The following is a 27,080-nucleotide window of genomic DNA, read 5'->3' as shown; positions in this document are numbered from 1 at the left end:
CTGCCGTAAAGAAGGGAGGGGGGGTGGGTCGGAAGGAGCGGTGGCGCAAGGAGCGGCGGCGCGTCCCCGAGCTGGTCGGGTGGCTCGGGAGCGCGCCCCAGCGTCCCGCCCTAGTCTCCTGCTGCGATCGGGAGGACGTGCTCGGGAGCCCTGCGCCGGCGCTGGGAGGGTCTGACAGGTAAGGCAGCTCGGAAGGTGGAGTGAGATGAAGAGTTCTGGCCCGACGTTTGGAAAAGCATCGGAGGACTGGGACCGGACTCGGGTGCTGCTCCGGGCTCAGCCTGGGAGCCGGCGCGGGAACGTGTTGCAGCCCCGGGGCCGCTCCAGGCTCGTCTGCACCTGGTCAGCGCGGAGGCTGCGCCGGGAAAGGGCTGGGCGGGGCGGTGGGAGAGCTTGGAGGGGACCCCAGAGGGGCTGGAGAGGGCGGCCGGGCTCATCTCCGGACCCCGCTGTGCTGTCTCGGTCCGTGGTTCTTCCACGACCCGGTTGCACCGTTCCCACAAGCGGTGCTTCTTTCCAAACTGTCTCCCGCATCTTTTTCCTGGAGGCCCAAGGTGAAGGGAAACAGATCTTGGCTCCAGAGATGCGGGACGCGGCGAAATAAGAAAAGAGCAAAGTTTCCAAATACTCTGGTTTTGAGGTTTTGTTTCCAGAGGGTAAGGAGACCCCCCCACACACCCCCAACAACAAAACAACGACAGAAAGCCTATTGTGGTTTGGGTTAAGTACATGTTCCCTTTGTCACTTCTGGGCGCAGGTTCCTTGTGGCTGGGGGATGGAGTCAGTGGGATCCAGGGTGACCTTGAATTTGTTGGATTTGTCTACCCCTGTCCGCAATTTTGTTGCTTGGGAGTGGCCCCTATTCAGAAAGGAAGTTGCTAGCCTTTTTTTGCAGTCTCTGGATACAAAACAGGAAATGGAATACTCTTCCCAGGTCTTTCAAATTTTAGTTCATGTATCAGCAGCCAAGGAAACTCAACGTGTGTGGCTTATCAAGTTTTCATTTCTCTGCCATCGTGGCGTTTCTTCTACATAGTTTTTTAGGATTTATACTACATTTGTTAAGAGGCCATATTAGAGTTTAGGGAAGTATTTTTTGTTTGTTTGTTTGTTTTGGCCTGCCCTGGGGCTTGAACTCAGGGCCTGAGCTGTCCTTGGGCTTTCTCAAGGCTAGAGCCCTACCACTTGAGCCACAGCACCACTTCTGGCCTTCTTCAATGTATGTGGTACTGAGTAATTGAACCAGGGTCTTCATGCATGCTAGGCAAGCACTCTACCTCTAGGCCAAACTTCATCCTCCTCCCCCGCCCCCTTTTTTTTAATGCTTTGTTCTTTGCCTGATTGTCTGAAAGAAGGTCCAGGCTTTTAGTCTGTTCATTTGAAACATCCACAACTTACTTCCTTTGCTTTTTAAAAACAGGTAGCTGGGAGACTTCATTAAAAATTTTGAATTTGTTGTTCTTTATACATTTGTCAGATGAAGAGTACATTTCTTTTTGAACAATGTCACCTCTTCCCTTGCTGTCTCTGACCTTTTCCCTCCCAGCCCCACTCACAAGTTATATACATCATTTTCCACATACTGTCTAGTGAGTACCATTGCTGCATTTGTTTACCCTTTGTTCCACCCTCCAAAGGATTTTCCCCTTTGTTGCTGTTTTTGTTTTCTTTTTCTTTTGTCTTGTTTGTTCTTTTAACCCAATTTACTTTCTTCTTATTCCTCAACAGTTGCCACTTGGAGAAGATCCCATTAGAAATCATCTACCAGTGGCTTTTCATATCTGTGAAAAAATTGGAGCTGTAGTTCTGATTCTTGGAGCTTCAAAGAAAGCATAGAAGATAGGTGATAGATAAAACACTATTTTGTTGAACATTCTTATTGCTGTGTCAAATTTATCTCTACATATTTTCAAGTCTTTTAAAAGGTTTTTGGAATTACTAACCATTAAATTCTGATTTTGCTTTATTGGGAATTACTGTACCTTATTTTCAGCTTTCCAAAGCATGAAATATACCTACACTTGTTTTTCTATCCTAATCTGTGTACTTCAGTTTCGCAAAATGTTAAAACTGTCACAATTCCTGCTGTAAATTGAGAGAATTCATACATAGCCCTTGAATCTTATAGGATGCTAGTGACTCATGCCTGTAATCCTAGCTCCTCAACAGGCAGAGCTCTGATAAGCCCAGGCTTAAACTGGGAGACTTTTTATCTCCAGTTAACCATCAAAAAGCCAGAAGTGGCTGAAGTGGTATAGAGTCTTCAGCAGGAAAGATGAGCAAGAGCACAAAGCCTTCATTCATTACATGCACAAATTCAAAAAGCAGTTCAGTCTTATATGGGTGATTAGGTACTATGGTACTGATTTAATAAATCCACTGTCATATCTTTTTTTTTTTTTTTTTTTGCCAGTCCTGAGCTTGAGCTCAGGGCCTGAGACTGTCTTTGGACTTTCTCAAGGCTTGAACTCTATCACTTGAGCCTCAGCACCACTTGAGCCTTATTTTTTTCTATGCGTGTGGTACCCAGGAATTGAACCTGGCTCTTCATGCATGTTAGGCAAGCACTCTACCATTAGGCCAAACTCCTGCCCTTCCACTGTCATATCTTATACTTATTTTGTTCCAGTCTAAGGAACATTCCTTGGAGTGTTTGAATGTTTTACAAATACGAACATTGTAGCTCATGAGTTAAATAACTTATCTGAAATCATATCCCTGGATATTGGTAACATGAGTTATTGTTCAAACTACAGATAATTTTGGTGCATTTGCTAAAAATATACTGTTCTAAAATCATATGGATAGAAACAATAAATTTGCATTTTCTTTCTCTGTAGATTTCAAGACTTCAAAAGAATTCAGTTTCGACAGTTCTGAAGACTGAAACTTTGTGAACTCAAACAGGTAATTTATCTTTCATCTTCTAAAAGAGAAACACATTATCTTCCTGTGATAATAGGTCTGTGTGTGTGTGTGTGTGTGTGTGTGTGTGTGCTTTGCCAGTCCTAGGGCTTGAACTCAGGGCCTGGGCCCTGTCCTTGGACACAATTTGCTCAAGTCTCTGCCACTTGAGCCACAGCACCACTTCCAGCTTTTTCTGTGTATGTAGTACTGAGAAATCGAACCCAGGGCTTCATTCATACTAGGTGAGTGTTCTACCTCTAGGCTATGCTCCCAGCAACCTTACACATGTTGTCTCATTTAATTCTTGAATAAACCTCAATAAAGCAGCTATTGTTTTAGATATGTCAACATAGTATTAACAGCTATCATTTATTGTACATCAGCAGTTGGTTAGCCTTTTTTTTTTCTTGTTCATGTCATTGCAATCTCTGTAATAACCATCTAGCCCAGCCTAGTGAAATACCATAACAAGGAAATGACTTTATGTCTTTACTGGTCTGCTGGCAGTCACTAGACACATTTGACTTTCTTCATTTGAAATGTCACAAGTTTAATAGAGGAACTGAAATTTAATTTTTACTTAATTTGAACCAATGGAAAATTTAGTTAAAACAGCTACATGTTCCCATTCCCTACTTAGCAACACTGCAGTCTGTGCTGCCTACATAGGAGACACTGGTTCAAAGAAGTTATAAAGCTTGACCTAGTTTACATAATTTTATTTTTAAAAAGAGTTGAAACTAGGTAACTTGAGAGAGAATTGACTGGGTAGAGAATGATGGAAGGGGTTACATTGATCAAGATGCATTGTGTGTTGTGATTCATGCCTGGAATCCTAGCTGCTCAGGAGCTGAGATCTGAGGACCAAGGTTCAAAGCCAGCCCTGGCACAAAAGGACCTGAGACTCTTATCTCAAATTGACCCCCAGAAAATGGGGAGTGGGGCTTTGCTCAATGGTAGGGCGGTAGCCTACAACTAAAGAGCTCAGGGACAACAGCCAGGCCCAGGGGTAGGGCAGTGGCCTTGAGCTGAAGAGCTGAGTTCACGCCCATGACTCCTCCTCCCCCCCCCCTCATAAAAATGACATGTTAAAACTGGGCATGGTGCCTCACACCTGTAATCCTAGCTACTCAGGAAGCTGAAATATGAGGATTGCAGTTTGACGCCAGCCCAGGCACTAAAGTCCGTGAGACTCTTATCTCCAATTAATCACCAGAAAACTGGAAATGGCTCTGTGGCTCAAGGGGTAGGGCAGTAGTCTTGAGCTGAAGAACTCAGGAACAATGCCCAATCCCAGAGTTCAAGCCCTACAAACGACAAAAAAGATATGTTGATTTGAAACTCCTTTACACAATGACTTAAATGATAATTTCTTTAAAAAATAAAGTTTTTACTAGAAAATTGTCTCAGAAATGTTAACTTGGCAATGCAGATGGACTGGATGAAAACATGCAAAGACGGATGTTGGTGGCTCACACTTGTAATCCTAGCTACTCAGGAGGCTGACATCTAAGGATCTTGGTTCAAAGCCCAGACACAAAAGCCTGTGAAACTCTTATCTCCACTTAACCTCCAGAAAACTGGAAGTGGTGCTGTGGCTTAAAGTGATAGAGTACTAGCCTTGAATTGAAGAGCTAAGGGACCACACCCAGGCCTAGAGTTCAAGTCCCATGACCGACAAAAAGCAAAACAAAATAAAAAACAGGCCAAGGGAACTGAAAGTAAATTAAATGAGAGTCTGAATTAAATGTACACTGGAGGAAGGAGAGCCTTAATCAGGTTGTAGAAATAGGAGTGCCAATATCACTTGGTATAGTTTATAGTTTATGAGGGCTTTGAAGAAAGCCTAGCAGTTTCTCTACCTACCTGTATGTTCTAGAACCTGGATAACTCAGGAAAAAAATAACACTGTATTCTGAAGTAATAAGAATAGCAACAAAGAAAATAAGAGTTAAAGAGAGTTTAGTATTGGTTGCTTGTTCATTCCACAAATACTGAGTGACTAAGCTAAGTAGAGTCAGCAAGTGCTTTATCCTTTTTAGACACCTTCCTAAATTTTCTCACTGTAAAAAAAAAGATCTGTAACAGATGTATAAGTCAAGTGTTCTCAGAATAGATGCTTACTTCCAGATAGGAATGAGGGAAAGTTGTTGGTACAAGAGACTGATTGTGGTCTGTTTTGAATGGGAAGGATAAATACATGTAAAAAGATAAAATGGGGCAGAATTAATACTTCTACCAGTAGGAAAGACAAAGTACTTTGAAATCCCTCTTACCCAAACACCTAAATGCTGAATAAATTATGTTTAATACTTCTAAGATGAAGGGAAAGTCTCAAGGCTGAAAAGCCAAACAGAGCTGAATATAGAATGACAGGCTAACAGTGTGTTTTCTCTGGGGTCATTTGCCTGATAAAATTAAGCACAAGGAGGATCAAGAGATAGGCCTGCCACTGTTCCTACCAGTATTAGCAGTGTACAACTTCATTAGGCACTGTTCATATGGTAGTTTATACGAATGGTACCTATACTTCAGTTGGTGACATTTTTAGAAAATAAAATGCAGAATTTTCTACTTAAAATTACATAACTCATGGCCTTAGAGAACTACTTCTTCCCAGATTCAGCCAGGATCTCACACATTCAGTGAAAGGTAAGGCAGAAATATATTTCCCTCTTGGTACATAATCATGAAGAAATTTCTCTATTTTCACTGTAAGTCGAGGTGGGAGAAGAAAGATAATGCTTAAGTACTTGAAACTGGTGTCTGCCATCACTCAGGTTCAAGATTGAAGTTTACATTCTACATGATCGGAAATACTGACAGCCAAATGCCAAAATGCTTTGCAAAAGGACATATAGATGCTCCCTAAAATAATTCACCTTCAATGAAGTCTTTTAAAATGCTCCCAGATTAAGATCCTCTAAATTCAAATATAAAATACATGCAAGAATGGGTTGAATCAATAAGTATGGAGACAGGACATGGAAATGACTGGAAGCAAGTAGATAAAAGGAGATAAGAAAAGAAAAATGAGAGATTTTGGACATGATTAAAAATTTGTACAAATTGAGAATTCTATGGGTGCTTGAGTTCAATTAACTAAGTAGAGGAAGAATGAATTTTTCATGGTGGGTAAGAGAGTAGAAAGAGGAGATCATGATAACTTAGAAAGATTCTCAAATGAAGCCTTTAACGGTGGGTGTAGGGACAGAAGAAAACAAACTTACATAACATGATGTAAATGTCCTTATTGAGCAACAAATCAGATGATTAGAACAAATTGCAAGTGAAAACTGGCTGAGTGTTCATTGTTTAGAAAGCCTGTCTGGCATGAGGAAGTTGAGCACTATTAATTGTAGAAAATAGAAGTGCTAAGGGCATTTAGGGAGCTCAGGAGAGGTAATTAAAATTTTTAGATCATCAAGCTATGAGGAGGTGGTACTCTAATTTCTTTTGCACCCACAAGAGAAATTTCTTGAATTTGAAGTTGTTTATTTGTTTGTTTTGGAATATGTTCTCTAGGTTTTCTTTGCTAGTACTGGAGCTTGAACTCAGAGCCTGGATATTGTGCCTTAGCTTTTTCACTCAAGGCTGACACTCTATAACTTGAACCATAGTTCTGCTTGTGATTTTTTTTGTTGGTGAATTGGTTTCAAGGCTTGATCCTCAGATCTCAGTCTCCTGAGTAGCTAGGATTAGAAACAAGAGCCACTGGTTCTCAGTTAAAATTATTTCTGTGTTTAAAGTTTTTTTTTACATAAATGTAATAGTTTATTTTATTTTATTTATTTTTTGCCAATACTGGGGCTTGAATTCAGTGCCTGATCATTGTCCTTGGGCTTTCCACAGCACCACTTCCAGCTTCTTTTTATGTGTGTGGCACCAAGGAATGGAGCCCAGAGCCCTGGCCCATTAAATGTTATAGTTTAATATATATGACTACAACTATTTTTAGTTTGCATTTGCACTGGTAGAAATGGAACTCAGGGTCTTAGGTGTGCTAGACAAGTGGCACAGCCACTGAGCCACACTCCTAGCCCTCCTAATTCACATTATTGACTCATTATTCTATAACAGTTCCAATCTGAAATTTAAGAGAGAAAGAAATTATATCTATATAGATATTTAAGACATATCTATATAGGCCCTTTCCCTTCTGACACTTTTATGTAGGAGCTGGGTCACCATTCAAACCCTAAGTGGCCCTCTTCTAGGAACATGCAAGCCCAGAGCCCACAAGGGACTTAAGCATCTTTATATTTTGGTATATAGTGAGATGTGTGGACCAGTTATCCTGATGATGCAGACAGACAACCACATATTTAACACTGTTACAAAGACCATTTAGGAAGTTATGAAAATGATAGTTTAGATAGATCAGTGATAATGAAGATGGAGGAGAGTGATTGATTGGAAATTGAGAAGAATAAGCAGTGTTGGTACTTGGTCGTTTGTGGGAAAGACAGAAAAAGTTTTGTATGGCTGGTGGGTAAATGAATCTTGGATTGTTTACTGAAAAGCAAGAATTGGGTTGGCACAAGGGTGCTTTCAGAAGGGGAGCAGGTCTAGGTGATAAGTAAAAGGTTCTGGGAGTGGATGGCTTCTGTAGAAAGGAGGAAACTTAAGAATGAATTATTGTGTCTATTTTTTCTCTTTCAGAAGACTTGTTTGAAATGTGGTGGTTTCAGCAAGGCCTCAGTTTTCTCCCTTCCGCCCTTGTAATTTGGACATCAACTACTTTCATATTTTCCTATATTACTGCAATAACTCTCCACCATGTCGACCCCATTTTGCCTTATATCAGGTCAGTGACATGTATTTGTAAGATAATCTGTATGACTCATTCATAGTTTACATTGAGGCTGACATTTTGTGTCAGTGTTTTAAAATTCGTATTTTATGTTGTCATTTCAACAACAAAGGGGACATAAAATAGAGTTCATAGTTAATTCTTTCTCTGAGATACAGTATTGTGGAGACAAGCCAGGGACCAGTGGGTCATGCCTGTAATCCTAGCTACCCAGGAGGTTGAGATCTGAGGGGTTGTGATCAAAGCCAGCCTGGGCAGAAAAGACCATGAGACTATTATCTCCAATTAGTCACCACAAATGCAGAAGTGGAGCTATGGCTTAAGAGGTAGGGCAGTGGACTTAAGTGAAAGAGCTAATGGACAGCACCTTGACCCCCAAGTTCAAGTCCCAGTACCAGCACCCTCCCCCCCCAAAAAAAGGAGGACACAGAGAAATACAGTACAGTTAATAAACCACTTAATGTATTGTCATTTTTTAAAAAATAGAATGTAGATCATTTATTTATTCTTTTCTTTTTTTTTTTTTGCCAGTCCTGGGCTTAAGCTCAGGGCCTGATCACTGTCCTTGGACTTTCTCAAGGCTCGAGCTCTACCACTTGAGCCTCAGCACCACTTCTGGCTTTTTTCTATGTATGTGGAACTGAGGAATCGAACCCGGGTCTTCATGCATGCTAGGCAAGCACTCTACCACTAGGCCAAACTCCCGGCCTAGTGCTTTGTCTTCCAAAGAAGTGCTTGGTGTTTCCTTAGAACAAAACACTGAAATTATTTTCCCCTTAAAATAAAAAAATTGCAAACAACAATGATGTTTAGAAGAGATAATAGTGCCAAGGAGATTTATTGATTTACTTAATGTATTCAAAGTGATGTTCTAAGTATTCTTTTTGTGTTAGCTAATCAAATCCTCACAAAACTCATAGGAGTGGAGAAAGGAGGGTATGTTAGTCAGCTCTCTGTTACTGTAACAATTATATAGCGTACAAAAAAAAGTTTATTTTGACCTATGGTTTCAGAGGTTTCAATCCGTGATCAATAGAACCGTTGCTTTTGGCTTATGACCAGGCAGGACATCATGGCAATAGCACATAGGGAAGTAAAACTTGTTCATGACCTGGAAGAAGACAAGGATAAGGAAAGGAGGGATCATTTCCTTCAAGGGCATGTGCCCAGTAACTGAAGGACATCTCATACAGCCCCACCTCTTAAAGGTTCCGCAACCTCCGGGTACCTCTCTGCGGACCAAACCTCTAAAACATGGACCTTTATGGGCCATTCAAGATCTAAACTACAAGCCAAGCTTGATGGTCCATGCCTGTAATCCTAGCTACTCAGGATGCTGAGATCTGAGGATGGTGGTTCCAAAGCCACCCTGGGCACTAAAAAGTCTGTGAGACTCGTATCTCCAGTTAACCACTAGAAAACTGGAAGTGGCTCTGTGGCTCAAGGGAAAGTGCAGTAGTAATGAGCTGAAGAGCTCAGGGACAGCCCAGAGTTCAAGCCCCACAACTGACCAAAAAAAAAGATCTAAACTACAGCAGAAAAAATGAGGCTCTGGGGTGAATAAGTAATTTTCTTGGTAGAATACAGTGATTCAGTAGGTGTTAAAGTCAAGATGTAAGCCTGGGATATTTGGTTCTAGGGCTTGTGCTCCTTATGACATGATAGTTAGCTATTTCTGACACATTATCAGCAGTTAGTTTTGCATAAATAGACAAACATATATATAGACATATATACACATATATATACATGTGTACATATGATCTGCATATGTATAACACATATAATAATGTAAATTATATATTTATAAATCTCTCTCTCGTTTTCCCCCTTCCCCCCCTCTCTATCTCTATCTATTTTTGTCAGTGTAGGGCTTGAACGCAGGCCTGGGCACTGTCCCTGAGCTTTTTTGCTCAATGCTAGTGCTCTGCTACTTCTTGTTTTCTGGTGGTTAATTGGAGATGAGTCTCATGGAAAGTGACTTTCCTGCCTGGGCCACCTTTGAAATGCAGTCCTCAGATCTTAGCCTATTAAGTAGTTTGGATTTTAGTCAAGGATAATATTGAAACACTTTTTATGTTGATTTTTATTATGAAATTATCTTTTTTTTCTTTCCCCACCATTCCTGGGACTTGGCTTGAACCCAGAGCCTGGGCACTGTCCTCAAGTTTTCTCAGGGCTAGCGCTCTACCACCTGAGCCACAGCAATACTTCTGGCTTTTTTCTATGTGTGTGGTACTAAGGAATCGAACCCAGGGTTTCGTGCACAGTAGGCAAGCACTCTTCTTGCATGCTAGGCCACACTCCCAGCCCAGGAATAATCTTAAGCAATCGAAAAAAGTGAGATAGGTAAGTATTTGTATGTAGGCATTGTCTCCTTATAAATTAATGTAATAGTGGAGCTCATGAGTTGTTTTTTGTTGTTTTTTTTTTGTTGTTGTTGTTTGTTTGTTTGTTTTTCCCCTGGTCTTAGAATTTGAACTCAGGTCCAAGGCCTTGTCCCTGAGTGTGCTCATGGCTAGTGTTCCATCACTTGAGCCACAGCTCCACTTCTGGATTTTGGGTGGTTAGTTGGAGATAAAGTCTCATGGATTTCCCTGCCTGGGCTGGCTTTGAACCATGGTCTTTAGCTCTTAGCCTCTTGAGTTGCTAGGATCACAAGTGCCACCAATTCCTGGCTTGCTCATGAGGAAGATGTGAAATAATTCCTGTTATCTAATGTGAGAAATCTGCATACTTTTTTTTTATTTTTCAGTGACACAGGAACAATAGCTCCAGAAAAATGCTTATTTGGGGTAATGCTAAATATTACTGCAGCTTTATGTAAGTACTGATTAATCAAAATTAATAGCTGAATTACTTTTTTCTTTTTTTTACTCTTTTCTTTTAAAAACACTATTATGCTTCTTTCTAGTAATATTTGAGAAAACACTATCACTCAATAATTTATCACAGTTATGCTCCTTTCAAAAGAAAAAGAATTTGTCCAAATATCAAGTTATGAAAGTAAGCCTTGAAGAAATAGCTATAAGGGCTATTTGACTTCTTACCAAGTAGTATTTATAAGTAGAACCAAATATTCCATGAGGCCTTAGCTAGACTTCTTCAACAACCATTAGGTGACACAAACTACAGATACCTTTGATCAGGTCTAAGTTCCTTTGGAAATAAAAAATTCAGAAGTTTATGAAGAGAGATACAACTGTGTTTTGAGCTCAGGGCCTGAGCACTGTCCTTGGGCTTTCTCTGCCACTTTAGCCTCAGCACCACTTCTAGCTTTTTTCTATGTATGTGGTACCGAGGAATCAAACCCAGGTCTTTGTGTGTGCTAGGCAAGAAATCTACCAGCCCGTTTTGATTTTTTAAAGTGATAGTCTAGTGCCAAATAATGTTTTACATTCCTGTTTGTGAACCAAAGATTTACTGATTTACCTAAAATAAGTTATCCAATGTGATTATTTTACGTATTTGTTATTTGCATCAAAAGGAAACAGGAAAACAACTCAGTTTATAGAAAGTTTATATCTAATCTAATTTGTCTAGTTTATAATATGTAACGTATATTTGATTTATGTCTAAGTTTTTTTAGATGTATTTATGTTTATGTTATGTTTTCTATACTTATAAGGTCTTTGGCATTGTTTCTGCAGTAGAAAGGTTGGAAGTTTGATTTAGCATTTTCTTGAAAAATAAGTATAGCAAAATGGGCTGTATTGTTTTGTGCAATGGACTGTGTATCTGATTGAGCCAAGTTGCAGTAATTTGAAGTAAATGATAGGTGAGTAAGGCAGATACACTTTTCTGGCTTATGTACTTTTCATCTACATTCTAGAACTATTTATATGATAAAAGTATTTTGTGTTTTTTATAACTTTTTTTTTTTGGTGCCAGTAGTAGGGTAAAAATTCAGGACTTGGGCCCAGTTCTTTAGTTTTTTCTCTCAAGGCTGGTTCTCCACCACTTGAGCTACAGAGCTCTACTATTTCTGGCTTTTCGGTAATTAGTTAGAGATAAGTCTCCCAGACTTTCCTGCCTGAGCTCGCTTCAGCCTTGATCTTCAGATCTCAACCTCCTGGGTAGCAAGAATAACAAGACTGAGTCACTGATGCTAAGCTGTATAACTCATATTGTAAGAAATTTTCAGAGGATATTCAACTTGTCTCTTAGTTTTCATACTAAATGTTTATAGATATGAGGCTCATAGACGTCATAACTCTCAGACGCATAACAGATGTTCTATGATGCAATCTTAACATTTCTTAAAGTCTATTTTTTTGTGTGTGTTGTTGTTCTCTCACATGAACTTTAAAATTCTAGGATCTGGATAGCAGTGATATTTGCGAACTCTGCATTGGCAGCTTTCATTCTCTCGTTATTTATTACTTTGTTGTTTTTCTTCCCAGACATTGCTACCATTTATGTTCGTTATAAGCAAGTTCACGCCCTAAATCCTGAAGAGAACCTTATCATCAAATTAAACAAGGCTGGCCTTGTATTTGGAATACTGAGTTCTTTAGGACTTTCTGTTGTGGCAAATTTCCAGGTTTGTGTTTTAACCCAGAGTAGGTATTTTTCTGTGTTAAAAAGGAAACCTCAATGTTAATATTTAACATTTCCTGCTATTTACCTGGCAAGAAAACCTGAAAGGTTTACCCACTGTTAATGTTTTTTTCTACCTTTATCTTAACAAAATAGCATCTTACTGCCTTTGGTACTTTCGGAATATCTTAAAACTACTTTGACAACTAGAAAATTTCATATTTAATAATCAAAACAAACATAAATCATTGTCATTTTTTTCCTGGAATCCACAAAAGTTACTAGACTTCATTATTATGTAGTTGGAGGTTATTTCAAGACCAAAAAGAGAATTGATACAAATAAATAACACCCCTCCTCCAAGTGTTAGAGATCAAACTTAGGACCTTGTGCATGTACTGTGTCCCAGTTTATTGCTTACATATATGCATCTAGTATAGGTTTTTGGCCTACTGGTATCTGTTCTTCCAGTATCCATCTTCATGATTTGTCATTCCTTAGAGCCTAATTGTTGACTGAAACATTAAAAGAGATGGAAAAGGCACACTTGCTTTTTAAAAACTTGAACCTATGTGCATAGAGGCCAGGGCTTAGTGCTGTGACACCAGCACCATTCTGCAAAACAAACTAACACACACACACACACACACACACACACACACACACACACACACACACACAAATGGAAACAAAAATCTTCAATGATACTAAAAATAAGCAAGGCAGAATTTCATTTAGCCAACTTGGTAAGTAAAAGGACCGTCCTACAGGGTTTTGCAATAGAGGAGAGACACTGGGCTCAACTCTACAAAGAAAAGGGAATTTATAGACAAGAAAGTGGAAGGTGGAGGATGGAAAATTACTAAGAGAAAACATGAATAAGAGTAAGGAAACATGAGTGAAAAGGGATTTTGGCCAAATCTTCATAATGAGATTCTTGCTGAAGATAAGCCGGGGTGATTACACATCACCAGGGTGACGGAGGTTGAGGAACTGCATCAGGATGCTATTTAGGATAGGGGTTCTGGCTAAATTGACCTTCAGGGTAATAGTTCTTTAGAGGAGAATTGGTTAATGCAAAGATGAATATGGAACTGCAAAAGTCAGGTCTGGCTGAAAAGGGTTCAGGGGAACTTGAGAAGAATTTGGGCAAAGAAACAGATACCTTGTTACCTTGAGTGATACATGTGATTCCACTGACTTTTATTTGCTAGAAGTGGAAGGTGATTTGAAAATACAGTTCTGCTGGGCATTAGCATCCAGGAGCAAATCTTTGTTGTGAAAGAACAAGTAGCCTTTCAGGACAGTTAGCTGTCTACAACATGGAGTCTTGCCTTCCCTAATCAGTTACTATAACTCAGTGTTTAAAAATGGGATAATTTTTAATATAGTGATTCTTTGTTGTATCTGCCTTTTGAGCCATAGAACAATATCTCATCTGTGTAATAAAAATAAATCCTAGATATACACATAGCCCAGTAAATAACAGCAGTAAGATTGATCCACTTGACATTTATCTTGTTTATCTAAGACTATAATTTTTCCAATGCTTGTTTTCAGTTTTAATTTTAATTTACCTTCATTTCAGTCTTTTTGGCCTTAAAATTTTGGATTACTTTACTCTGATTCATCTGATTATATTCCTTCATGCAGCATGGAACCAGTTGAATGTTTACTTCATTTTTCACCAAATTTCATTTTCACTGGGCCCTGTTTATCATCCAGTACTGTGGCTACAAGTGGCCCACCTGTCCCTCCCTCCCTCCCTCCCTTTTTTGTGTGTCAGTACTGGAGCTGTAACTTGGGGCTTTGAGCACTGTCCCTGAGCTCTTTTTGCTCAAGGATAGGTCTCTACCACTAGAACCACAGGTCTATTTCTGACTTTTGGTCGTTAATTGGAGATAAGAATCACACAAATTTTCCTGCCTAGGCTGGCTTTGAACCACATTCCTCAGATCTTAGCTAGAATTATAGGTGTTTTAAACCATTGATGCTCGTCTTCCCTTTCCTTTCTAATGTAAGCTTTTACTGTTTATTTAAACTGGTAAATACATTGTCTCTTCTTCTCCTTTTCTTTTGCAGAGACAGATTAGTTGATTTATACCGGGGAAATTGAGTACCAACTAAGTCTATTTGTGGTATACTGTGACTTAGAAGAGAGTCGAGCACCATTTTTTCGATAGCTTTGTGGTTTATCTCTCAAGTAGTTTTTGAACATACCTGTTTATTTCCATTTCTCTTTCTACTTTCCTTGCACCATCTTCATTTGAGCCAAGTGAGATTCCATCATCTCTCACTAGATCAATGCCATGGCCTCTTCAGTGTTACCTCTATGTTCACTCTTCCATTCCTCTACTCAGTTCTTCATGTTGCAACCAAGCTAATCTTTTGGAAATGTGTGTGTAACTTTCACCCCTTTTCCCTGCACTCTTATTTAAAGGCTACAGCTTCAAAATTTACACAAACACACACACACACACACACACACACATAATGGAAATCAAGAGAGGGAAAATAATTTGATAAACTGCTAAATATTTTACTCAAAGATTTATATGGTCAGGCTCTTTAGTTTCATCCTTCATCATTGATATTGTTTTAACTATATATATATGTATATATATATATGCAGGAATAAACATGCAGGACTTTTTTCATATATTTTTATTGTAATTAATAGAAGGGTTACATTATATTCACCAGATAAAAGGTGCATTACTTCACATACATTGATACCCTTGGTCCCCATTTCCCTCCCCCCCACCCCCACCCCTCATCTTGTTTTCCCCCCTTCCCTATCCAATTTCAAATAACTAAATACGCTTTTATCCAATATATCAGATAACAAAGTGAAATACTGTGACAATATGAGATAACCAAGGGACAGCAAAAGAGATGAGAGATAACATAGTACATTAAGGACAAAAATCACTCATTATATGGTTTTTATTTTTATATCCTAGAAGTCCTTTCATTTAGCATCATACTGTATGGCCTTATGTATCTAGGTTTTGCTCTATTGCAAATCTCTGCTAGGAGAGCCCAAGGTTTCTACTGATTATGACAAATGAGGGAAACCATTGAGCCTATGTTCCTTTGAGTCTGGCTTAGTTCACTTAATATGATTTTTTCTAAGTCTTTCCATTTCCTTTCAAATGGAGAGATGTTGTTCTTTCTGACAGCAGCATAGAATTCCATTGTGTATAAATACCACATCTTGTTGATCCACTCATCAACTGAGGAATATCTGGGTTGGTTCCATATCTTTACATGCAGGAATTTTTTCCTTCTAGAAAAGGCTCTCATAGAATTTCCTGCCTGGCCTGGCTTTGAACCACAATTCTCAAGGTATCCTGAGCAGCTAGGATTACAGATGTGAGCCATGGGCATCTAGCTCAAAGCATGATTTTTTTTTTCAGATTAGTTTTATTAAAGGAAATATTTAAAAGAAAATATAATACAAATTTTCTATATGCATTTGAGATTTAATTTACTAATGAAGAGGATAATACTACAAATTAGTTTAAAAGAATATTCAAAGGACTATACGGTCATAGTTAAAAATTTGGAAATGGATACAAAATTAGGAAAACTTACCATAGTTCAGAGGGTGGAAATCGGTTGCATTCAAGAGGATCCTTTCTATGGGTAAGGATTATTTATGTTACTGTCAGCTTTCTGTAAACTAACCTTTGACTCTCTTGTGGTATTATAGAAATTTCTTAACATTGTGTTGTGAAAGCTAAATAAAAATGTACTTAGGTCAGGACAGCTGATTGCCACAGGCTTGTCAAAGGATATTTAGCAGCCTCAAGATCTTTCTGTTTTCTCTTTCTTGCTGTGGGGGGAGGGGTAAGTCTTGGGGCTTGAATTTGGCCTGGGCGCTGTCCCTGTGCTCTTCAGCTCAAGGCTACCACCCTACCCCTGAGCCTGGGTATTGTCCCTGTGCCCTTCAGCTCAAGGCTCCTACCCTACCCCTGGGCCTGGGCATTGTCCCTGAGCTCTTCAGCTCAAGGCTACCATCCTACCCTTGAGCCACACCCCACTTCCCATTTTCTTGAGGTTAATTGGAGATAAGAGTCTCAGGTCCATTTGTGCCTGGGCTGGCTTTGAACTTTGATCCTCAGATCTCAGCCTCCTGAGTAGCTGGGATTACAGGTGTGAAACATCTTGTCTGGCTCTTTGTCTGTTTTCCCAATCTCTAAAATGACCAAATTAAATGCACTGGACACCAGTTTTGTATGCCTCTATTTCAATGTTTTTAATCTGTTAAAAAAAAGTATTATTGCTGGGCACGGTAACTCACGCCTGTAATCCTGTTACTCAGGAGACTGAGATCTGAGGATCAGGTTCAAAGCCAGCCTGGGCACTGAAGACTATGAGAATCTTTCTCCGATTAATCACTAGAAAAGGGGAAGTGGGGCTGGCTCCAGGGGTAGGGCGGTAGCCTTGACAAGAGCTCAGGGACAATGCTCAGGTCCAGGAGTAGGGTTGTAGCCTTGAGCTGAAGCACTCAAGGACAGCACCCAGACCCAGAGTTCAAGCCCCATGACCCACACACAAAAAAGTTTTATTATAAAGGTGATGTACAGAGGCATTATCATTTCATAAGTCAGGTATATTTCCTTTTTTTTCAGGTATATTTCTTTTGGGATGATATTACCCCTTCCCTCTTCCAGTTTTTCCCTCCTGTCCCTGCCCACAAGTTGTAGAGTTCACCTTCTAAGTAGTGTCCAGTGAGTCAACTGCTGTGTTTGTTCACCCTTTGTCCCTCCATTTCTGTGCCTCCCTTTAAACCCCTACAGACAAATGAACAAACAAGACAAAAAGTTTAAAAATCACAATTTTACTTAAGTAAAAATTTTTTTAACACGATCAGAGGCACAGGGGCATTGAACTTTTGTGTTCCTCCCCTAAAGGTATCCTTTGGTATTGCTGTGTGTAAATGTCTAAAAAATATCATGTCCCAGTGCATTTTAGATCTAGCTTCTGCATAGGAAACTAAACTTGGGCCATTTTTGTCTCTGAGCTTGGGGATTTGTTCTAGGTCCATCCATTTCCCTACATATGACATGATAACATTCTTTCTAATGGCTATATAAAATTCCACTGTGTATACGTGCCACATTTTTTTAATCCACTCATGTATTGTAAGGCATCCGGGCTGTTTCCATAGCTTGGTTATTGTGACTAGTACAGCAACGAACATAGATGTGCAAATGTCCTTATGGTATTCTAGCTTGTGATGTTCTGAGAAGATGCCTAGGAGTGGTAGAGCAGGGTTCTAGGGCAGTTTCATGTTTAGTTTCTAAGAAACAGACTGCTGTCTAGAGTGGTTGGACTAGTTTACATTCCACGAATAGTATAATAGGGTTCCTTTTCCCCCACGTCCCTGACATTTGTTTTTATTTGAGTTCATAACCATTGGCTAGATTAACTTGGGTGAGATAGAACCCCAGAGTTGTTTTGAGTTGCATTTTATGGCCAGGGATGTTGATCATTTTCCCATATGTTTCTTTGCCATTCTGACCTCTTCTCCTAAGACTCTCCTTAGCTCCTTTGCCCATTCAGTGATTTGTTTATTAGTTTGGGGAAGGGTTAATTTCTTGAGCTCCTTGTATAGTTTGGCCTTTGTCTGAAGTATTGGTGGTAAAGATCTTTTCCCAGTCTGTTGGCTGCCTTTCTAGTTTAGTATTATGTCTTCTGCTTGTACAGAAACATTTTGTTTTTATATAGTCCTGTTTGTCAAGTCTTTCTCCTATCTGCTGTGCTCCTTGGACTCTTTTCAAAAAGTTTTTGCCTATGTCTTTTAAGTTCTAGTGTTTCTCCTACTACCGTTGCAATAATTTCAAAGTTTCAGGTCTGATGTTGAAGTCGGATCCATTTTGAGTTGATGTGATGTGTAGTAACAAATAATGATCCACTTTTAGTTTTCTGCCTATGGATACCCAGTTTTCCTAACACCAGTTATTAAAGAGGCTATTTTCCCCCCCATTATATTCTTTGACTTCCTTATCAAATGTCGGATAACTAAGTATATGGTTTTGTTTTTGGTCTTCTAGTCTTGTCCAGTGATCTTCATGTTTGTTTTTGTGCCAATACCAGCCTGTTTTTGTTATGGTTTTGTAATAGAGCATCAGGTCCATCTCAACTCTTAAAAAGAAAATTCATAACTACTCAGGAGGTTGAGATTTTAGGATTGAGGTCCAGCCTTCTGAGTAGCCAGGATTATAGGCAGGAGCCCCTGGTGCTTAGCTGAAAACTTCTTAATTATATAATTTTAATTAATAGAAGTTTTAATTATAGCTCTTGTCACTTTTAAGCAGAAGTTATGTCTGTCTCTGTATCTTTCTGATCTAATTTTCAAAAGTAAAATATAAGTAGATACCTGTAAGAATAATAAGACAAAGAAGAAAGCAGTTTAATTTTATGGTAATCTCTTCTACATAATCTAAACCAAACCAGTTTAAGATGGCCCTAAGTGACATTGAAATGTAAGTTGGATTTAAATTGAAATTCGCTATATGCACTGTGCTTACCTTATACAACTTTTTCTATTACCCTGTCACCATGTAATATACTGTCTAGAATATAAACTCTGTGAGGGCTGGGTTTCTGTTTTATTTGCTTACATATCAGAAGACTTACAACAATGCCTAATACCTACTAGTCACTATCCAAAACATATTGAGTAAAGCACATCATTTTCAGTGGCAGAATGTGAAATCATTAAGCTTTCCTGCAACCTCCAGATTCATGTTGACTATTGTGAGAGAACATGACTTAAGGAAATAATCTAGACTCTTCTGAGCTCCTTGGCTCAGTTATTGTGTTAGGGGTCTCTGGTGTTTAAATATATTGCCACAGTATTGTGAGTTTCTTTCATTAATGTATTCCTTTTTTCCTCTTCTCAGAAAACAGCCATTTTTGTTGTGCATGTAAGTGGATCTGTGCTCACCTTCAGCATGGGCTCATTGTATATGTTTGTTCAGACCATCCTTTCCTACCAAATGCAGCCCAAATTTCACAGTAAACAGATCTTCTGGATCCGACTACTGCTGCTGATCTGGTGTGTAGTGAGTGCGTTGAGCAGTATCCTTCGCTGGAAAGTGTGGCTACACTTGGAGGGAAACAGAATCACAGAATTTCATTGAGCACCCTGGGCAGCAGCTTTTGAGGGGTTAGTAATCATAAACTGAAGAATTTGAAACGACGAATTCAGATTGAAATATAGTAAGAGAACTAGGAACAAAGCCATTCTCATTCAGAGAAATGAAAGCTGAGTATATAATGCCTTCCCTACAAAGTTAGCTAGCCATAGTTTGTTATGATAGAATTGTTCATTTTTCAACCAAAGAAGGGAGGGACTGGCTGTAGGAATTATTTTGTGGTGATATGCTAGGTACTTGTAGTTTCATTACTGTTATTTGCTATTCTTTAAGGAAATGGGGTATAGACTTTGGTTATACATGTTTGAGTTACCCTTTTAGAGTTTCAAAGTGATTTTTTTGGTTGTGGGACTTGAATTCTGGGCCTGGGTGCTGTCCCTGAGCTCTTCAACTCAAGGATACTGCCCCATCCCTTGAGCCACAGCGCCATTTCTGATTTTCTGGTGATTAGTTGGAGATAAGACTCTTATGGACTTTTTAATGCCCGGGCTGGCTTTGAACTGTGATACTCAGATCTCAGCCTCCTTAGTAGCTAAGATTACAGGTGTGAGTCTTTTTTTTTGTTGTTTTAGGTCTATAGGTTTAAATTTAACAAATCTTCTCTGAGTTTCTTCCTTGACTTATTTTTCTGTAGTGTTGACTTGCTCATCCATTTTGCACAATGGTGATTTTGGCACTGATACAGATCAGAAACTTCACTGGAATCCAGAGGACAAAGTAAGAACTTGGGGAGCCTATAAAGCGTAGCTTTATATTGAAGATGACTATTTTGATTTATTATGATGTGTTTTCATTTTGCCACCAACAGTCAATCCTCTTTAGTAGAATAATTATGTATTGGGATTATTTTCTAGATAGGTAGAGTTTATGTAGAATTTATTTGTATTTTCCTGACACCTGAGATATGTGGAACATGAAGGGAATTGTGATGCCAACAATTTCCTGAGATACTCTCTCTCCAGGATTTGGATATAATATACAATATGCCCAAAAGAGGTTTTTCTCTTGTCTCTTTCTTTCCATCTCTTGTTTCTTTTTTCTTTCCTCCCTCTTTCTTCCCCTTCCTTCCTTCCTTTCTTTCCTCTTCCTTCCTTTTCCCTCCCCTCTCTCTTCTTCCAAACACTGTTTTCATAATTTAAAAAATGTTTCCTCCAAATTCTTATTGCCTAGAACTTTTTTTTGGGTCTAGTAGACTGGATATGGTGATATAGACAGTATGATTCTGAGCATACACACACATACACTATGATAAGTCAGTTTATCTGTTTTCACAAACTGATATTTTGTCCATGATATTCACTTAATTTTATTTTTAAACCATTTATTTTCAGAATTAGCCACAAATAGGACATGCTTTTAAATAGAACTAAATAACTTAATTAGATTCTTCTAACTATAGGCCATATATTTAAAATTCTAAGAATAGGACATATTAAAGTTTTATGGGCTTTTTTTGTTGTTGTTTTCTTTTGTTTCATTTTTGTCGATCATGAGGCTTGAACTCTGGGCCTAGGCACTGTCCCTGAGCTCTTCAGCTCAAGGCTAGCACTCTACCACTTGAGCTACAACGCTACTTCCTATGCCTTATTAAAGAACATTTCTGATCTTGGTTGCATGATTCTGTTATGCCTTAGTTATTTAGGTACAAGTTTCATTTATTCTAAGTAGAATTAAAGTATCTCTGGCCAGGAGCATGCCCTAGTGGTAGATTGCTTACCTAGCATGCACATAAACAGGAAAAGCCAGAAGTGGCACTGTGGCTCAAATGGAAGAGCACTAGCTTTGAGAAAGCCCAAGGACAGTACTGAGTTTAAGCCCTAGGATTGGCAACAAGAATTTCATATCATTTAGGAGAAATATTTAATATCTGCTCTTTAATTCTCAAAGTATTTCCAATAAATTAGAAGGTAAACTGGTCTTCTAAAATTTGAAGGTGTGTGTGTGTGTGTGTGTGTGTGTGTGTGCGTGTGTGTCTGTCTGTCTGTCTGTCTGTGTATCTGTCTGTCTGTCCTAGGGCTTGAACTCAGGGCCTAAGCACTAGCCATGGTCTTTTTCAAGTCTAATGCTCTACTATTTGAACCACAGCACCACTTGTGGCGTTTTGGGTAATTTAGTGGCGATAAGAGATCTCACAGATTTACCTGCCCAGGCTAGCTTCAAACTGTGATCCTCAGATCTAAGCTTCCTGAGTAGCTAGGATTACAAGCATATGCCACTACTACCTGGTGAAAATTTGAGTTTTTTTTTTTTTTTTTTTTTTTGTTGTTGTTGTTGTTGTTGGTTATGGGGCTTGAACTCTGGGCATGGGCGTTATTCCAGGCTACCACCCTACACCTTGAGCCATGCCACTTCCAGTTTTTGGTGTTAATTGCAGATAAAAGAGTCTCATGGACTTTTGTGCCCAGGCTGGTTTTGAACTGTGATCCTCAAATTGCAGCCTCTTGAGTAGCTAGGATTATAGGCATGAGCCACTCTGCCAAACTTAGATTTTATTAATTTTATTTTGATGAATATTTTGAATTATCTGAATTAAATTTCACAAAACTGTTTTTTTTTTTTTCTGTCACTCAAGGGTTATGTGCTTCACTTGATTACTACGGCTGCAGAATGGTCTATGTCATTTTCCTTCTTGGGCTTCTATCTGACATATGTTCGTGATTTTCAGGTAAGAAAACAGTATTCAACTTATACAGTCCAACCTATTTCAAGTAGACGAACAGAATATTCCACTGTGTCTTAATTTTTTCAACAATTAACCTTAAAATATGACACTATAAACATAAACTATAAACATGATAGATACAAGAATTACTTCATTGTTGAAATGGTTCCTGAGTTGGAGGAAGTAGTAGATTGCTAGATTTCCATATATTCAGCTGTGAAAACATTTCATCCCCCAGCTCTGGTGGCTCACGCCTATAATCATAGCTACATCAGGAGGTTGAGATCTGAGGATCACAGTTCAAAACCAGCCCAAGTAGGAAAGTCTACAAGACTCTCACGTTAACTACCAAAAATCCAAAAGTGGAGTTGTGCCTCAAATGGTAGAGTGCTGGCCTTCAACAAAAATGTTCAGGGACAGTGCCAGGCCCTGAGTTCCAGCCCCAGAACTGTCATCACACACACACACACACACACACACACACACACACACACACACACACACGTAGTTGAAGACATTTTCATTGAATTTTGTAATCTATGGATTTATATAAGCCAACTTAAACATGTAATTTTTCTAATTCTTCATAAAAACCAAGGAAAAATGGGGAACTTTCTAAGTAGAGAAGGTTATTTTTGTTTATATTTGGTCCTGAGGATGGTGCCTTTGGTGATGAAAAAAACCTAACTCTTTGGCTAGCTGTTAGTTGAATGTATATTTCTAATCACATAGGATAGTCTACAGAGTAACTTTACCCAGATCATCTCTCTTCAAGGAATAAACTTCCCTATATAATTTTCTTTTCTATTCCAGAAAATTTCTTTACGAGTGGAAGCCAATTTACATGGATTAACCCTCTATGACACTGCCCCGAGCCCTGTTGCCAATGAACGAACACCACTACTTTCCAGAGATTTTTGAGGAGAGGATAAAGTATTTCTGTGATAATCATGATTCTCAGGGATTGGGGAAAAGTTGACAAAGGTCCTTATTGCACTCTGAAAATTCCAACCACTTAATCAAGGCAGACAGTGACGTTGATGAGTACTTATGATCAAAAGGCATGAAATAAGCCATTTGATTAGTTGTGATAAAGGACATTATTAAGCCAGGCTCTGGTGGCTTATAAGGCTGATATCTGAGGATTATGATGCAAAGATAGCATGGGCAGGAAAAGCCATAGACTCTTATTCTATTTATCACAAAAAGCAAAAAGTGGAACTGTGGTTCAAGTAGAAAAGGATTGTAAACTTGAGGGGGAGAAAAAAAGCTCAGGGACAGCACCCAGGCCCTAAGCCGAGCACCCCCTTTCCCAAAAAATGACCCATATTATCAAGAGGACTATTTAAAAACATTTATGCCTGTACTTTTTAAAATCTCAAAATAAAACCAAAGAACTACAGCATTGTAGGGTTTTTTTTTGGGGGGGGGTGTTTTTAATACTTTAAAACATCTGAAGTAAGGCAGTTTTTTTTATGTCACCTTATACATTTTTCTTTTTAATCATATTTTATTGTCAGGGTAATGTATACAGGAATTAGTTATATTCGTCAAATAGTGGGTGCATTATTTCTTGAACATTGATACCCCTTCCCATGTTTTTCTCCCATTTCCCCCCCCCCCACATTTTATAATGCATTCTAAAAGTATCTTTTGTTAAGAGCACTTGGATGATAGAAATTTCCCATGACCCTAAATCATCAGAATTGGTCAGTAATTAATTTTGAAGTTGCAATTAACATGTGAAAACATTTTTACTTGTAGAGTCTCCCCAATCAATTATTAAGTGGGAGTGGATCTAAATTCATGTGAGTTCTTCTAAATAGCTTAAACTTTGTGCGAGAGTTACCAGTTACTATGTTAACTAACTTATCATCTATAACTGACCATATCAGTACTGAACTAGCTGATCTTATTAGATATCTGTCTAGTATGAGGATTTTAATTTCTAGTGAGAAAGAGGTTAATTTAGTCTCTTCTTTTTTTAACATGAAATAAGGGTTAATATTTGTAAACATGGCTGAAAACTTCAAACTGTAGTTTTTTTCATATGTAACTACTAGTAAACGTATTATTAAACAGATAAATATTGAACATTTTAAATGGAATATAATCTTTTTAGAACCCAGATTCTGAATGACAAAACCACAAGTCGAAAAACAAAAATAACCTATATAACCTATCTCCAAAGTAATAATGAATCCTCCATGTGTCAAAACAGTTTTCTTACTCACACCTGTAATCATAGCTACTTAGGAGGCTGAGATCTCAGTGTCAAGGTTTGAGGCCAGCATGGGCAGATAAAAACCTCTAGATTCTTATACTCAGTCAGCCAGCAAAAAGCTGAACTTGAGGTGTGGCTCATGTGTAGAGTGCCAACAGTTGAGGAAAAAGCCAATAGAGCTTGAAACCCTGAATTTAGGGTTTCAAGTACCAGGAAAAAAGACAAAATGTCAATTTTTCTTTCTTACCTCTTGAGATGCAAATTGTATAGTTTCTTCTTGGATCTCTTTGTAGATGTTCATAGATCTTTGGTAAGACTAGAGGGAAGAAGTGTTCAGCTGGAAAGTACCCAGTGGCAAACTGGTCCGCGAGCAAGTTTTTGAAGATTAGTGAGGTTTATAGTTTTAGAAGAAAGAATTGAAAGTCTAGAAGAATAGATATTGAGAAAAAAATTTAAGGAGCAGCTGGGCACTGGTGACTCACGCCTGTAATTCTAGCTACTCAGGAAGCTGAGATCAGAGGATCATGGTTCAAAGCCAGCCTGGGCTGGAATGTTCCTGAGACTCTTATCTCCAATAAACTACTCAGAAAAAAATGGGAAATAACGCTGTGGCTCAAATGTTAGAACGCTAACCTTGGGCACAGAGGGGCTCAGAGACAGAGCTCCGGCCCTGAGTTCAAGCCCCAGGACCCATCAAAAAAAAGGTATTATATCTTTGCAAATCATGATGCAGCCATACCTAGAAGGGTATCCAGTGTTGAGTGTGTCAAGGAAACTAACTCATGTGATGAAATATCCACAGTATGCTGAGAAGGAAATTGATAGAATCAAAGTTTATAAAACTACAAATTATGTGGGGGAAGAGATGGCTCAGGGAAAAATCATTGACTTATTAGAATTATTAATTCCTAGATGAGGTGTTACCATACATTTAAAAAATGTGTTTCTTAGTACTGGGGTTTGAACTCAAAGCCTCACTCTAAATGGTCTTAACACTTTGAGTCATGCTTTCAGCTTCTCTTTGCCTTAATATTTTTGAGGTAACATTTGAATTTTCTTAGCAACACTAGATATTGAACTGAAGGCCTCACACTTGCTAGGTGCTCTGCTGAGTAATCATACTTTCAGTCCTTTTTCCCCCCACTGGTTTTTTTTGTTTTTGTTTTTTTTTTTCAGATAATCTCATTTTCTGCCTGGGTGACCACCTAGATGACAACTAACTTACTTTAGGCCTAGCTAACATGGTAGGTGTGTACCATCTTCCCCAGCTTCTTTTTGTTGGAATGGAATCTTGAGAAAACTTTTCTACTTGGGCTGGTTTTGAACTTTGTTCTTTGGATCTCATTCTCCCGTGTGCTTTAATGATAACAGCATGCACTACCACAACCAGCTATGGAATGAGGAGACTGCAGACCTGGACTGGCCTCAAACTATGATCCTGTTTTAGCTTCCTTGTATCTAGGAGTGCAAGTGTAAATCTATTTTTGTTCAGGCAAACCTCAGATTGTGATCCTCCTATGGGGCTGGAGTCACAGCTGTACACCACTGTTTCTGTCTTTTTGATTGAGATAGGGTCTTGTTAGCTTTTTTTTCTGGGTTGACTTGGGACTATAGTCTTTCCAGTCTTCTCCTAAGTAGCAGTTACAGATGTGAGCCACTATATATGACCCCAAAGAAATTGTTTAAGTTAAAAAATGACTTTGATAGTATTTAAATCTCATTATTAACTTTTACCCTGTAAGTTAGGCTATAAGATAGGCTGAAAATATTAGTACGTAAGTCAGATACTTGAAGTGTGGGTTTATCCCTAAACTTGGGAGATAGCCTTGCTGTTCCTCAAAACGAACCTTATTTTGACTATATCAAGGGTGAATAACTAATGAACAGCTTCACTCAAACACTATTTTTAATGTCAAATATTTAGTTCTCACCTGGGTGCTGGTGGCTCACACTGTAATCTTAGCTACTCAGGAGACTGAGGTCTGAGGATCACAGCTTGAAACCAGACTGAGGAAAGTCCATGAGATTCTTATTTCCAGTAAATTACAAGGAAAAATGGAACCATGACTTAAATGGTAGAGCACTAGCCTTGAGCACAAAAGCTCAGAGACAGTGCCCAGGCCCAGAGTTCAAGTCCTAGGACTGGTAAAAGTAAAATCAACTCTCAGACTATGAGCTCAGGTGTTCAGGTACTGTGAAGTGATGGTCAGAAATCTTCTTTTTTGTTTTCAGTATACAGCAACAGTATATCTCCTAGATATACTCCTCTTAGATGTTGTCATGTGACTGAATTATAAAAGGTAAACTGCATGTTTGTTATTTTTATATTCATATTTGGGGTAACAGGAAGGATCCCTTCTAGATTATATCCATTGGGTGGTGATGACAACAAATGTATAAAAGCTATCAGAATCAGAGGGCGAAAGATACCTACACTTACTTTTGGTCAAATTTAGAAAATCAAACCAGAAACCTACTATAATTTAGGAACTTAATATTTACTTATTTGAGTTACTATGATACTATTATGTATTTCTAGGACAGTGTCCTAGATCATGGGTACTCAGTAAATATATGAGAAAAACTACTTTTCTTATCTCTCCTGCAATGATTGCTACAGATTCACTCAGCAAATACAAGCAGCATGTTAAGTCTCCCAGTTTTCCTCTTGTCTGCTTTCAACTGGCCCAACTGCTAGTTTATATTATACATTGTATACTCATACCAAGAAAAATGTAAAATAGGCTTAATAGCAAAAAAAAAATC

General features: G+C 38.7%; 1 protein-coding gene across 3 annotated transcripts; it reads left to right on the top strand.

The window, feature by feature from the left end:
• The first annotated feature begins 89 nt into the window (after positions 1-89).
• Dram2 (DNA damage regulated autophagy modulator 2) lies at positions 90-24,616 on the top strand. Of its 3 annotated transcripts, XM_090334419.1 has the most exons (10): positions 113-178; positions 1,729-1,843; positions 2,841-2,907; positions 7,570-7,714; positions 10,476-10,543; positions 12,124-12,263; positions 19,174-19,351; positions 20,063-20,145; positions 22,001-22,093; positions 22,904-24,616. In XM_090334419.1, exons 4-10 carry the CDS (start codon positions 7,584-7,586, stop codon positions 23,009-23,011), a joined length of 801 nt encoding a protein of 266 aa, XP_090190545.1. In that variant the 5' UTR covers positions 113-178; positions 1,729-1,843; positions 2,841-2,907; positions 7,570-7,583; the 3' UTR covers positions 23,012-24,616. The 3 variants fall into 3 exon arrangements, with proteins under 3 accessions (XP_090190546.1, XP_090190544.1, XP_090190545.1); XM_090334420.1 differs by lacking the exon at positions 1,729-1,843 and having other exon boundaries at positions 90-178; positions 7,573-7,714; XM_090334418.1 differs by lacking the exon at positions 1,729-1,843 and having other exon boundaries at positions 90-178.
• The last annotated feature ends 2,464 nt before the right edge of the window (positions 24,617-27,080 follow it).

Source organism: Megascapheus bottae, chromosome 6 (genome assembly GCF_031878675.1).
Source record: "Megascapheus bottae isolate mThoBot1 chromosome 6, mThoBot2.hap1, whole genome shotgun sequence".
NCBI lineage: Eukaryota > Metazoa > Chordata > Mammalia > Rodentia > Geomyidae > Megascapheus > Megascapheus bottae.
This window is presented reverse-complemented; position numbering and strand designations above follow the sequence as displayed.